We start from the raw sequence: 15,704 nt of genomic DNA, 5'->3' as shown, positions 1-15,704 counted from the left end.
TATAGACTAGCGGTCCGCCCCGGCTTCGCCCGTGGTACATATTTACGTTTTCTCTACATAAGAACCATCCTCGTACTTCAAGGAATATAATAAAAAAAGAATTATCGAAATCGGTTCAGCCGTTCTCGAGTTATGCGCTTACCCACACATTTTGCGATTTAATAAATATCTTGATAAATAATTTAATAACAAAATCGCTACATCCAAGCGCGGATCCAGGGGGGGGGTCACGGGGTCATGACCCCCCCCTGGGCTAGGTCCACGAACTAAGTGGACCACTAATTTAATATTAACTTTTTTAAATTAATAAATTAATACTGTTCAATATGATGTTTTTATTGAATTTTGAGACATAAAAGTAATATAGAACAATGAATTCAATTACAAACGGTAACGGAAGAGAATATAACAAAAATTATAGAAAAAGTTTATTAGGGTCGACCTGTGGTCGTAATTTAAAGACAAATAACAGGTATTTCGATTAAAAAAAAACCATAACTGCGGAATAAAGTGTAATGGCAAAAGTTGTATGTAATTAATTTTTTTTCTACAACTTTTGCTATTACACTTTTCACACAAAACCTCAAATATCGAAATATCCCAGTTTGTGGATAAGACATAAAATAGCAAAATTTTTTTCAAATGAACACTATAAAATACAGTCAAATTACAACAAAAAATCGGCCAAGTGCGCGTCGGACTCGCGCACCGAGGACTCCGAGCAAACATATTTTTTCATTATGTTGTATCTTACAATTTTGTTTAAAGGATTTTTTCTTTATTTAAGTGCTTAAGTCGTTGCTTTTAACCAAATTTCAAGACTGTGTTCACGGGAAGTACCTTGTAGGTTTTGATTGATGATTCCCTTGCAAGTAGTTGCGAATTACAGAATATGCGGCTCTAATTGCTTTTTTTTCAGATTGCGTTGACATAGAATTTGAAATAACAGATTTAAGTTATTATAGACCTGAGTTCTGATGTGAATATCAATTAAATACATGTAGACGTTCATGGGTAAAGGGATTGTAAGTTTAAAATTATTTAAAAATATATTTTTATTTAATTTAATTAAATAATTAGGGTTTTCGCAATTATTACTACATCTGTGCTATAACACGATACTTTTTACTCAATTTCAAGACTGTGTTTACGGGACAGGGTGCTCCCTGCAGGTATTGATTCCCTTGCTAATGTCGAAATCCTACGGTCTACGGTCCCTTGATGCTGTGAAAAATTCAAACGTTTTAGCCAACGCAATCAAAAGATGCAGCTGTAATTGCTGAAATTTTTCGACACTCCCTAAGAAATCAAAACCTACAGGGTAGTTCCCGAGTACACAGAGTCATGAAATTTAGTACAATAAAACGTCTTATAACGCAGACTAGCTTACCGCCCGCGGCTTCGCCCGCTTTCTCTAAAACCTTATAAATTATATACTATTCCTATTGAATCGCTCTATCTTTAAAAAAACTGCATCGAATTCGTAGATTAAATCATACATAGGGACATAGGCACAGAGACAACGACTTTGTTTACTAATTGCGAAAAGCATGAATTTTTCCTTAGATTATAATATAAAAAAATATTTAAAAAAAATTTTAACTTACAACCCTGTTACTCATGAACGCTGACATGTATTAACTTGATATTCATACCAAAAACTCAAGTCTAAAATACCTTTACGCTATAATAAAATCAAACTTCTATGTCAACGAATCAGAAGATACAGCCGTAAATGCCGAAAAATATCGCAAATTTCGACATTCGCAAGGGAATCAAAACTCAAAACCTACAGGGTCCTTTCCGTAAACTCAGAATCTTGAAATTGGGTACAAAGCAACATCTTATAGTACAGATACAGGAATAATTGCAAAAAATATATATTTTTCAAGATTGTCTGCCTGTGAAGACCCTTTTTCTCAGGAACGCGTGGAGGTATCAATCTGAAATTCATACCGAATACTCAAATCTACGGTTCCTTATAGCTGTGAAAAAATCAAACTTATAAGCCAACGCAATCAAAAGATACAGCCATTTATGCCGTAAATTATCGCAAATTTCGACATTATCGCAAGGGAATCAAAATCTATAGGTATTGTACTACTTCCAGTGAATACAGAGTTCTGAAATTTGGTTAAAAGCAATGTCAGCACAGATGGAGGAAAAATTGCTTAAACACACATTTCATGCATAATATCAACATTCGCAAGTGTTGCCAGGAATCAAAACCTACAGGGTACTTCCCGTGAACACAGAATCTTGATATTTAATCTTTATTTAATAGAAACTTACCTCTTATAGCACAGATAAAGGAAAAATCACAAAAAGTATAAATTTAATATTAAAACATATAAAAATGTTTGTACGGAACTCTTGGTTCGCCAATCCGACTCGCACTTGACCATTTTTTTTAAATCTACGTATCAATTAAATTACCAAAATATAGCTTTTGAAAATTGACCACGTCTATGTGACCCCCCCCTGGCACTTAAGCTGGATCCGCCCTTGGCTACATCGTATCTCTTGTACCACCCCACTTAGAATCTCACGACAAAGCGCTTAGTCCAACGCAATTACGTAGTTTCAAACCAGTGATATGCAAGTGAAACCGGCTGTTTGCACTAGCTATCTTACCTTAGTGTGTATATTGTATGTCTATAATTAATGTATGTTATTCTAGTAGGAGTATTTGTAGGAATCCATACTAATATTATAAATGCGAAAGTAACTCTGTCTGTCTGTCTGTTACTCAATCACGCCGTAACTACTGAACCAATTTGCATGAAATTTGGTATAGAGATATTTTGATACCCGAGAAAGGACATAGGATAGGTTTTATCCCGGAAATCCTATGGGAACGGGTTTTTCTTTAAAAACGCAGGCGAAGCCGCGGGCGGAAAGCTAGTAATAAATAAATGAAATTAAAATAAAGAGGTAAATAATAGTCATTAATTTTATAAAATCTTACACCAATATTAATACGTATTACACATAGCGGGTAGATAAGCAGATTATTTCACGAATTTTGTAAACTCTCCCACTAATATTGCAATATTACACATACTATTACCTATTACCTTATGTGTAAAATATATAAAAACATTTGTGCCTTTCTTGCTAATACAAATTTGATAAATTTGAGTTGAAAGATAGATTAAGTTTGAAGAAAACATTGCTCATTTCTTTTTTAAAATAACTTATGGTGGTGAAAAGGTCATCAACCGAAACCGCGGTAAAATATCTAGCTTAAAACAAAGCAAACACAACCACAAAAGCAATATGGGCACGTCCAACATATTTCATTTGAGAAATATTCAAGCAAACAAAGTTTAAACTTAAGAGGTTTCGGAATCATTGAATTTAAAATGAATCGCAGTGAAAACTGAAGATTTTTCGCAATAAGACGCGTAAACTTGCTTCTCTGAGGTTCCGTTGGACTGTTCTTGCTGGACGGCTTTATGTAACAGTGAAATAGTCTAGAAATACCTCACTGTCAATATTGTTATAATATTATAAATGTGAAAGTTTGTATGGATGTGTGTTACTCTTTCACGCAAAAACTACTGAACCGATTACAATGAATTTTAGCACACATATAGAGGGTAACTTGGATTAACACATAGGATAGGTTTTATCCCGGAAATCCCACGGGAACGGGAACTATGCGGGTTTATCTTTGAAAATGCGGGCGAAGCCACGGGCGGAAAGCTAGTATTGAATAATATCATTCGGTGGGGGATGGGTGGGGTTTTACAATGACGTTTTAAAGCAATACTTATTCCACAATAGGTATACCTGTGCTAATATTGATGTAAAGGGACCAATAAAGTTATATTTTATTTATTTAATTACTTCCAATGTGGGATGAAGACAGAGCTATATAGGTCGTCTAGCACCATCACTTTTCCACAATGGAATTATTACTGCTTTAAAACATCACGGTAACTAATTTGAGGTCATATTTGCAAACTGCAAGTATCGCGATGAAACACACATAAGTCAAATCCGCATTGTGAAACGAGAACCACGATATGATATGTAGCCAAGCGATACGTGGAGAGAACAATTCTATGTACAAAAAAATATATGTATTATAATATTTTAAAATAATAAAATTAGTAAATGATTAACAGATATTAATACGGAATCATACGAACCAAAGAATCGAATCCAAAACAAACATCATGTAAAGTAAATCATACAATCAACGATCGTTAACTAACTAATATATTAATAACTTATATATGATTCAATATTAATGAATATGGAGCAAAACTTACGGTAATTTCATTAATTAAATTTTAACCGATAGTTCAGCAGGTGTTCCCAAAGTTGGATAAAATACTTCATGCTTCGCTTTGAAATCTATGAAGTTGGCGAACTAAACAACTTTGTCATGTTGTGTGCTTTAACTTGATTTTGACAAATTGTACTTCTTTTAATTATAAATCTTTATTTAGGTATTAATTAGAAGCCTCTTTGGTAAAGTGGTTTTCGCGTGAACTAAAATCTTGCGTTCGATTCTCGATGTAGTCTATGTCTATAATGTCTGGTGGGACACAGAAGGTAACTTGGATTAACACATAGGATAGGTTTTATCCCGGAAATCCCACGGGAACAGGAATTATGCGGGTATTTCTTTGAAAACGCGGGCGAAGCCGCGGGCGGGAAGCTAGTATTTAATATATCATAGCTCTTTAATAAACGGAAAAGATAAATTTATATAATGAAATATTTTCTAATTATTTACTTAACAACACTTACTAATTATTTACTACAGTAATTAACTATTTTATTAAGGTATTTCGTATTGGAATTAATTGCTAATAACTTGTCGCAGACTTGTTATTGACACATAAGCTAAAATGTATTACTTAGTTTGATAAATTAATAAACGAATTGTTATTACTTATTAATTACTAGCTTTCCGCCCGCGGTTTCGCCCGCGTTTTCAGAGAAAAACCCGTTCCCGTAGGATTTCCGGGATAAAACCTATTCTATGTCCTTTCTCGGGTATCAAAATATATCTATAGCAAATTTCATGCAAATTGGTTCAGTAGTTCAGGCGTGATTGAGTAACAGACAGACAGACAGAGTTACTTTCGCATTTATAATATTAGTATGGATTATTATTTATAATTGAAGCGTTACAAAAAAATATATACAATAGAAATTATATTTTTTTATGTGTTTATTTCAGAAATAGTTTGATGTAGGTAGTCGTAAATTCCTTAAATATAATATAATATCGCCAATATACCTTATGGAATTTTTTAATCAAATTTTCTAAATTAAAATATCTACAAAAACTTTTGTCTATAATATTAAATTTGAAATTATATTTTCCAGTAAAGACCACCACTTATTGTATCGAAAAATAAATCTTATATATAAAAATGAATCGCAAAATGTGTTGGTAAGCGCATAACTCGAGAACGGCTGAACCGATTTCGTTAATTCTTTTTTTATTATATTCCTTGAAGCACGAGGATGGTTCTTACGTAGAGAAAACGTAAATATGTACCACGGGCGAAGCCGGGGCGGACTGCTAGTACATAAATAAAAATATCTTCCCTTTTGCATACAATCACCACCACTCAAAAATATAACAAAACAAAAACTTCTCTTCTCTATTACAACTACATCACACATAATAGCACTTTAAATAAATAAATAATAATAATAATAGTTTAAAAAAACTAAAAAACACGCTTTTTATAGAAAACCGAACTAAAAAATAGAAAATTTTATCAAATTAGTGTATTGTCATCGGTCCTCAATAAATCTACAAAGTTTGAACGAAATCTGGCCGCTTAAAGTGGGTCAAAATCGCGCCCAAAGAAGTCGGTTACAAACATACAGGTGAAGCTAATATAAAGCGTGTAATAATAAAAATAGCTTCCCTTCCGCATACCACCATCCAAGCATATATACCAACAGGGCGTGACTCTCACAATCCTCTACGTCTCCATTCAACAAGGAATTTCATTTCGAGCGACATAAATAAATATTATGTTTATTTTGAATCTTCGAGAGCATTGTGGCTTTAAAATGTATGTTTAGGAAAGTATTATGCAAAAATGTGAGATCGATTTGGTCGGAATTTTAATCACATATAGATTAAAACCTAGAAAATGTAGAATTAATTAAAATGAAGTACATGTAACACAATTATGTACTTATATTATTAAATTAAGTAGGTACTTAATTTTCATTAATTGAGATGAATTAAAACAATACAACAACATTTACAATTGGTACTTAATCAATTTTACTATTTATATAATATATTCTTATTTTTTTATTCATCGATATATAAAAACACATGTAAACACATTTTCAAAAAATTACACGCAATAACATATTATTTGATATATTCCAATTGATATCAAATAAACGTATTTCTATTACGCAGTAGATTTTTTCCGAAATAAACAACATTATTGGCGACATAGTATCAATTACTTCGCTTCTCGAACCGAAATAAATCGAATTAGACCAAATCCTACAGAAGTTATTGTCTTTTCTAGACGTGAACCAGTCCAATAAGTAATTATGTAGGTAATAGGTATTATTACTATTACTTATTACTTGTAATATGAAATTGAAATATAATAATTAACTTTTATTATAACTTGAAAAATATTCCAGAATCATATAAAAAACAAATCGTCAGATGTTCTTATAAGTTTTAAACAAGTATAAAAATATACGAAAATAACACTTGATAGGGAAGTATAACGTGTACATATAAATTAAAATAATCAGAAATCGGTTTTTATAGGAGCAATAGGAGCAATCACATCTCGAATTACATTTATTCTTCACCAACACCAAAAGGCAATACAGGATTGTATTCGGCAATCTTTTAAGAATACATTTAATACAATGCTGTTTCTCCAAGCTAAGTATACATATTTCATGAATCCTTGTGCTATAGGTAACAGATGCGAACAAATTTTCACTTCATTGACTTAGATTTTCCGTTTTACGCTCTAGTGCAGTTCGGTAGTCGATAAAATATATCGATAGAACTGTTATCGCTTCCACGTGTTTAAATTTTTCATGTGTTATAGCTTTGTTCCGTTTTAGATACGGCTCTGTTTTATGTCCGCTTGTTTATGGATTTGTTTCGAGTTTTTAGTGAAATATTGAAGTTCTTTCACTTTATATTTTGAAACACTTCTCTTGGAAATATATAAAAGGAAGAATTTCTTTCTGAATTATTCAGCTGTAACACAAATATTATTCGATATTAACGATACTGTAAATATACACAATAAAAGTATTACTAACCATAATTACCATCACATTACTAATTATACTATCTTGTAAGGCAATGTTAATAATATGTAATTCAGAAAAATTTTACTATAGTTAAGACAATAATAATATTTGTATTTTTTACACTTATTTTTCGCGTAAATCTAAAAATAAATTTTGTTTGATTATGTTTATGCATAATATTTCTAAACCAATAAACCCATACATTTATTCGCAGCTGTTTTTAGTTTTCACATGAAAATTCTTTATTCAAAAATTACGGACCCTACTAAATAAAAATCTCATTTGCTAATATACTTCGAACAATAAAAAAATCGACAGCTCACTATATATCGATGTTTCCACATCACTACACTCTTATCGCATCAGATTAGAAAAGGTTCGGGTCAGGTCTTGCTTTATTTTGCACCGTTAATCAAAATCGCCGAAAATAAATCAATCGATAAATCTTTACGGGCGGACGAACATCACTATTTTCTGTTTATATTTTATTTAACTTGGAAGGTTTTTGTTTTAATCTCGGGTATCGACTCAGCAGTTTTTGAATGAAGCCTTCATTATTTTTAAATCAACCGAATATTACTGTGAAGATGTAACTTGTATCAAAAGCTTTTATTTAAGTAATGTTTATCGATCTTTCGTGTTTTATATTCATTACAATTTCAATATAATTACTTTCTGCCCGCGGCTTCCCTTACTGATTCTTCACTTTTTTGCGAGAAGGCCGTGTCTTTTTCATCGATTTCACATAAATCAAAATTTTTTCAGTTTTCTTGAGTACCCTATGTCTTTTCTTTATTACAAATTTCATCAAAATCAGTTCAGTTGTTCAATTACTTTCGGATTTATTATATTAAATCGTGTCAATCTCGGTACAATCGACTTGAATAAAATTAAATACAATTTTAATACATTTGCGAAAAATATATATTTTTTAATTTAAGTACGTAATTTGGTTAATAGCTCAAGTTCATTCGTAATGATATAATTATTTGCGTGTCTCAAACTCTAATTATAAAGCCTCAAGGGTGTTAAAGGGTCGTATTTGTTCAAATGTTTGTTTGAACAGTATACACGTTATTTATGTAAGATTGTAATTGTCTCTTCAAATATGTATATAAAAGGTAATTTTGTACATACAAACATGATTATAGGTAAATAGTTTTATTTTTTAATATTTAAAAGAGATGAACTTTAATATAAAATGTGTACTAGCCCTGTGTGGTACATACATTTTACATTTTTTTACTGATCGATTTTCTTTACAGACAAGTATCAAGTATGTGATCAGCCTTCTGTGTCTATTGCAATTACTTTTACTAAACTACGGTAAAATATATTGCGTCGTTTCACAATTTCACATACCTAATTGTTTTTGATGTAAAATACAGTGTCTTATCTTGGTTATTTAATAATACTCTGGCCATGAGAAAGGTGTACTATCTTTTGTAAGGTTTCAAGGGACAAATGTGAGTTGTGACACGAAAGACCTTTTGATATTATTAGTTCTGAGATTACTATAGAAATACAGATAATACACAATGTAGGAGTATTGTAAAATATGGAAAATTACATGAGGATGGAATGAAAAGCACCCAGTACACACGCAGTATGTTACACGTACACTAATATATATAATATGTATAATTTTACTAGCGGTCCGCCCCGGCTTCGCCCGTGGTACATATTTACGTTTTCTCTACATAAAAACCACCCTCGTACTTCAAGGAATATAATAAAAAAAGAATTATCGAAATCGGTTCAGCCGTTCTCGAGTTATGCGCTTACCAACACATTTTGCGATTCATTTTTATATATAAAGACTAGCGGTCCGCCCCGGCTTCGCCCGTGGTACATATTTACGTTTTCTCTACATAAGAACCATCCTCGTACTTCAAGGAATATAATAAAAAAAGAATTATCGAAATCGGTTCAGCCGTTCTCAAGTTATGCGCTTACCAACACATTTTGGGATTCATTTTTATATTATACGATAACACAGACTAAACAATTACCTATTTATTAAACTAGATATCAATAAAAACGCTTTAGAATCAACACCATACAGAAAAATAAACATTTATCACTGATAAAAGATTCAATTCGTTAAATCATCCTAGTAGAAAATGTTGAAGTATGCCATTCTACTATAAGTTAGCATAAATAATTCAAGCCTTCCTAACCTTCAATTTTCTTTATTTACTACTAGTGGAAGTCGTAGAAAGGTCTTAGGTAATTGGCACTCAAACGAAATCACATAAAGCTTCACGTAAAACCAAAACACACATGTAAACTGAACAAAACAAAAAAAAGACGTGTGGCACTCGGGGACTGCCGCGGTAAAGCTATTGCATGCTATGCCTTCAAGCCACACCTCCGCGCCCGTCAGAGTGGGGAGCGTGAGGTTTTTCGTTACGCAATTTCTGGATTCGGTCCCCGCGCTCAAGGCCCTCGATAGAAGCTATGCAATAGCTTAAAACAATTAATTACCAAACTAGAAACGTCCCTAAAGACCCTAGGATCCAGGGTTCTAATGAGTCTGTCACTAAACTATAATAAATGAAACCTAAACGCAGGACATATATCATCCAGGTACTTTAAAAGCACAAAATAAGGTTTAATTTCCGTTCTCCTTGAAGAACATTCATCATTTTAGAGGGAAATATGAAACTATCTTTATCCATTTATTTTATATCCAATGTTGTTTGTTTCAAATTTTCCAATATGGCGCGTGATTTCTCGACGTAAACGTATTCTTAGTTCTGCTTATATTATACATCGGTATGGATAGAATGATTTTTAATTATCTTTAATAGAAAATAGCGAAATTATTTGATTGTAGGTATACCTACTTTGCATTGCTGCCTCTAGAATTGTGTTTTATTTAAAAAAAAATAAAGGCCAAAAAAAAAGAGTTTTAGGTACTTTACTGTATACATATACTTCGATCATTGCCTAGATACTTATATATTTTACTAATGTTATGTTGACTATATTTTCAACTAGATTTCCGCTCGCGGCTTCGCCCGCGTTTTCAAAGGAAAACCAGCATAGTTCCCGTTCCCGTGGGATTTCCGGGATAAAACCCATCCTATGTGTTAATCCAAGTTACCCTCTATATGTGTGCTAAATTTCATTGTAAATGGTTCAGTATTTTTTACGTGAAAGAGTAACAAACATCCATACATCCATACATCCATACAAACTTTCGCCTTTATAATAGTATTAAGATTAAGATTCTGATATCACGCGAAAGCTAAGAGGACGAAACTGTATATTTTTATTTATTATTCCGTATTACTTACTATAAATTTTTACACTTATAGTATACTTATTCCATTAATAAAAAGTATACAGTATACACGTCATGCTAATACAATTTTTTCCATACAAATAACTTTACAAAATGTTGAGCTGTCATAGCACACGTCAGCTGAAAATCTGCGGAGTCATCCCCTTAGTTTCGGCTCGTTTGCAAATCGTTATCTTGACTTATTGACTGAGATTCCATTGTAAACTAATTGGATAACTTGTTATATATATTTTATATGCACTGTTTGTTATTATTTTTGTAAGATAGCCGGGAATTCTAACGCTACTAGATTCTTACTCCATTGCACGATTGACATTTTTGAAAGTAGAAACGATACATTTGATTTTTACATCATTTTTATAATAATATTACCATAATATTATAACGTAAATAAGAAGTTTTCTTCAGACTCAATAACTTTTTAATATAACACACATATCTTCTGTCTCATACACAGACACATACAACTCTCATTCACACACAACTTTTAATTTGACGTTATCATATTGAAATTTGTGAAGTGTGAAGATGTGAAACTTCTTTAGGCGCGTTGTGGGTAAAATTTCAAGACCGCGTCATGGCAATACCGTAGTCATGGAGTGAGGCGACGATTTTGGAATCTTTGAATCGTGCCATAGAAGTTTCACTTCGGACACGTGTGCTCATACGCTCTTTTTTATTATTAATACTTAATTTTTGTTGCAGCACAAACAATCACTGAACAATCGGTAGTGAAACATGTTCTACCGATGACGGTAACGCGGGCGGAGCTGGGCGGCGAGCTTGTATGTAACGTGTCGTCGGCTGCGTTGGATACACCCGTACTTAGGAGGGTGAAGCTGGATGTTAGAGGTAAGAGAAGAGACAAATAATTCAAAAATTGGTTGTCTGTAAAGTCGGTTTACTGACGATAGTTGAACGTGACAACGTCCGATTGTGCTTCTTTGTCGCTCGTTCCGCGCTCTCGCTTGCACTTCAAGCCTTGGAACGCCTCAGAGCGAGGTAACGCCGCATGAGTCATGTTTTTTCGTGCGTGCAGCCGGCTCTATCGAATTATTAGACGTTTTCACGTCAAAAAAAATATTGTGTCGAGGTAGGGTAGAATTTGAATCTACGTCCATACTAATTAATAATGACCGTCTCTGACAAATATAACTTTTAACAGTAGGTAGGTAGTATACCTAAAGATTTTGGTAGTATCAAGACATAATAGTTTAGCAAATTACGTAACATAATATCTACATGCTAAAAGAATATTTGTCGATGCATATTTTATGAACGAAGTCGCGGGCTAGGTATTGTATAAAAGTCCTTGGTCTCGAAAAAAATAAAAATGCGGTTCGTTCACGTGTGATACCTACGTGATTTTTTTTTCAGTAACTCTTACGACCGAAAAAAGATTAAGTATAATATTTTATGAATGACTTAACTTACAAATCTAATTACATGATGATCTCAAGTACAGTGATTGACCCGTGAGCGTAGCAAATGGTTCTGGGTTCGATTTCCGTTCATCATGATGAAACAAATGTAAAATGCATCACTGACTTCACTTTATTTTTAAAATAGTAACACAATCTTAACTTTATACCCAAATATCAGAACTCAAAACCTGTAAAACTTATATTGATTAAAGGAACCGTTGAGTTTGAGAATAAGTTTGAGTGTTCCGAACTTTACAACCCTCATCCAACTTCATGTGACATAAACGTTTAGGAATCCTCAAACTAAATCAGGAACTTATTTTTATCCGTTTTATTAACCGACCGCGAAAAGAGGTTATCTCAACTCAAATTATTACTAGTTAAAGCACGTGATTTCACTCGAATGGTGTAGAATGCATATAAATCCATACTAATATTATAAATGCGAAAGTAATACTCTGTCTGCCTGTCTGTTACTCAATCACGCCTTAACTACTGAACCAATTTGCATGAAATTTGGTATAGAGATATTTTGATACCTGAGAAAGGACATAGGCTACTTTTTACCCGGGGAAATAGGATAGGTTTTATCCCGGAAATCCCACGGGAACGGAAACTATGCGGGTTTTTCTTTGAAAACGCGGGTGAAGTCCCGGGCGGAAAGCTAGTATAATTTAAGTTGGAACTTAATTATTACAATGCCAATTTTCATCTTCATAGGATCAAAATAAATTATTGCAGTAAATATTAATAAATGATCAAAACAAGTTTACCATTTAACAAAAGTCGGGATAATAGTATTCCAAAAATAAACTCCCTTGACCATGAATCTGTGCTAAAAATATTCAACTATCTTTCAACAAAAATCAATCTTAATCGGTTCATCCGTTTCATACATGTAACAAACACCTTGACAAAGAATTAATTCACTAGAAACGTACATCTAAAAGTAACACGTCAGCTACATTTTTAGGAAACGCTTTAAATCTACTACATTTTAGTGCGCTATAAACTGTGACCTAGAATACAGGTAGTAAAACTGTTTACGTGTAGCTTATTGCAATTTATATGAGCTGGATGGTGTTGAATTATTAAATGTATAGAATACTAGCTGGAGCACGTGGATTCCCTCGCTTAACACGCTAAAAGAAGCCTATGTGGTAATTCAGACAGATCAGCTGATTCGGCGTGAAAGAGTAACAAACATCCATACATTCTTACATTTTTTTATAATAATCATAGGTATATACTAGCACTCCGCCTAGGCTTCACTCGTGGTAGGCATATAGCTTTTAACAGTTTGTGATCACGTACATATCAAACGGTGAAAGAATTTTCGAAACCTGTTTATGAAATAGTTATCAAACAAACAAACTCATTAGCTTAGTGTAAAACTATATCCGTTATTAATTAAACATACCTATCTGAAAACAAAACTACCTCAAAATTGCTACAGCAGTATCCACGCCATTAAAAAAATCTCATACATATAACCAACATACATCTCTCTCTCTCATAAATCAAAATACATAAGAGTAAAAAAGACATGAATAAATGCTGCTCCACTTTTATAAACTCCCAAAAGATGTTACCAATGCCATTTTCATTTTCCCGGGATACTTAGCAATATAAAATGACATTAATCTCTCCACACTCCCCAAGAACCGATTTCCATATAATTATGATAATCCGACAAAAAATACGAACTTAATTCAGAGTTATTGCTCCTAAATCATATTAAAATTTGAGACCAGATGTAGGGCTGTCACTTGGGAGAAATGTGCTAGTGAAATTTAGATAGGGTTGCCACAAAGATATTCGTGGAAAATATTATGTTTGTAAACTGAAAAACTAACAGGGAATTGGTGTTGTACTAATTTTTGAGACAAGTTGATAAGTAATATTGCATATTATAATATGCTGTAGCTTATTCATAAACTAGCTTTCCGCCCGCGGCTTCGCCCGCTTTGTCTAAAACATAATAAATTATATACTAAAACTTTCCTCTTGAATCACTCTATCTATTAATAAACCGCATCAAAATCCGTTGCGTAGTTTTAAAGATTTAAGCATACATAGGGACAGAGAAAGCGACTTTGTTTTATACTATGTAGTGACTAAAGTTTAAAGCTGCAATGCATTTTACATCGTATCCTCGGACCTTTCACATTATTTTGATATTTTTCAAAAACTCAACAAAAAAGCATTTAGAGCTAAACGAAATGGTAATTAAAATGTCTCGATAATTTAAAACTCCCGTCAGACGGAATAATTTACTAATTTTTTAAGATCCTCAAAGAAATAAATTTTCATTAGCGTTGCTTCATATCGCCAAATTAATAAGGATAATTACGGCTCTTAGATAACTGAACGAAATCTTTAATACCTGAAACTGGATTAATTTTTAATGAAAAATTATTATTTTTTACCCTCAAATGTTTGTTTTATTGCTATTCAGCAGAATCTTTTCTTTTATAAATGTTGTGAAACCCAAAACTACAATTAAAAATAACTATAAAGGCAAGAGATAAAAAAAATAGTTCCACATAAAACTGAAATTCTAGCAAATAGTTAGTTTTACTAACTCATTCATGTCCCCCATAAAGACTAAATTCCGTGACCCATATGGGGTTTTCCCTTTTATAATATTCAAGATTCTTGAACCTTCATCCTAATTAACTTTTCGCTAATAAAATATCTTTTTTAAATCTGAATACCGTAATTCCGGAAGCTTTTAATGTGAATTAAAAATTTTAAAACCTTTTTAAAGTTAACGCTTTCGTTTAGTATATTATATACTTGCTTTGCGGCTGACTTTGCTCGAAAGCTCTTCATTTTATCACGACATCCTTTTTAATAAATTTCTATTCTTAATTTCACTCAGTTTAAAATTTGTATTATAGTAGATAGTAGGATACTTTAATAGGTAAATTTCTATAAGTGAAGTTATCAAGGCAATTTGCAGTCTTAAAGATTATCCACTTTCATTTACAACCATTCAAAACATCATATCAAATCTTCTATATTTTTATAAACTTTAAGGCAATTACAATATGTACCCATAGTTCCAAGTTTAAGTCTATAGTTTATCTAAAAAGTTACATTTTGTACCCTAAACAAAATCTATACTTATATTGTAAAGCTGAAGTTTTGTCTGTTTGCTTGCGCTAATCTTAGGAACCACGGTTCATTTTGAAAAATTATTTCGCTATTAAATAGTCAGTTTTTCGAGAAAGGTTACAGATTATATACATAATCACGTTAAGACCAATAGGAGCGGAGTGCGAGTAAAACTGCGGGGCATAACTAGTAACACATAAGACGATAAAACCCGCGAGTTTCAACTAGTATCGCAAAATGGCGCTGAAACAAAACCCACACGTTACAGGTAACTCATTTATCACTAGTGCGGTGTCCATCGTGAGCTCTATCGACCCTTCATATTGCTTGCTGGGAAAATTTCCTTGGCTAGTGATGTGCTGTGGTAACGATTAAAGATAATAAGCATTAGATGTAAAGTCTTAAAAGAACTTGTTTTAATACTTATCGCAATTTTCAATACTTGACTGCGTATTATAAGCCATCCGCTGCGTCTGTCTATCTGTCTGTTCGCAATAAGGCAAAACTAATGGACCGGTTTTCATTCTGTTTTCATCAATAGATAGCGTATTTTTTTAGAAAAG

General features: G+C 32.5%; 1 protein-coding gene across 1 annotated transcript in view; it reads left to right on the top strand.

The window, feature by feature from the left end:
* The window catches only part of nrm (neuromusculin), a 385,531-nt gene that overhangs the window by 310,211 nt on the left and 59,616 nt on the right, over nucleotides 1–15,704 (top strand). Inside the window, exon 6 of the mRNA XM_090117221.1 lies at nucleotides 11,303–11,449. Within this exon, the coding sequence (XP_089973347.1) occupies nucleotides 11,303–11,449 (147 nt within the window). The remainder of the gene's footprint in view (nucleotides 1–11,302; nucleotides 11,450–15,704) is intronic.

Source organism: Colias eurytheme, chromosome 27 (assembly GCF_061535395.1).
Source record: "Colias eurytheme isolate Ceu_HAF_F1 chromosome 27, ilColEury1 Martin Lab GWU primary, whole genome shotgun sequence".
NCBI lineage: Eukaryota > Metazoa > Arthropoda > Insecta > Lepidoptera > Pieridae > Colias > Colias eurytheme.
Note: the sequence above shows the minus strand (reverse complement) of the source record. Positions and strands in the feature narration are given on the sequence as shown.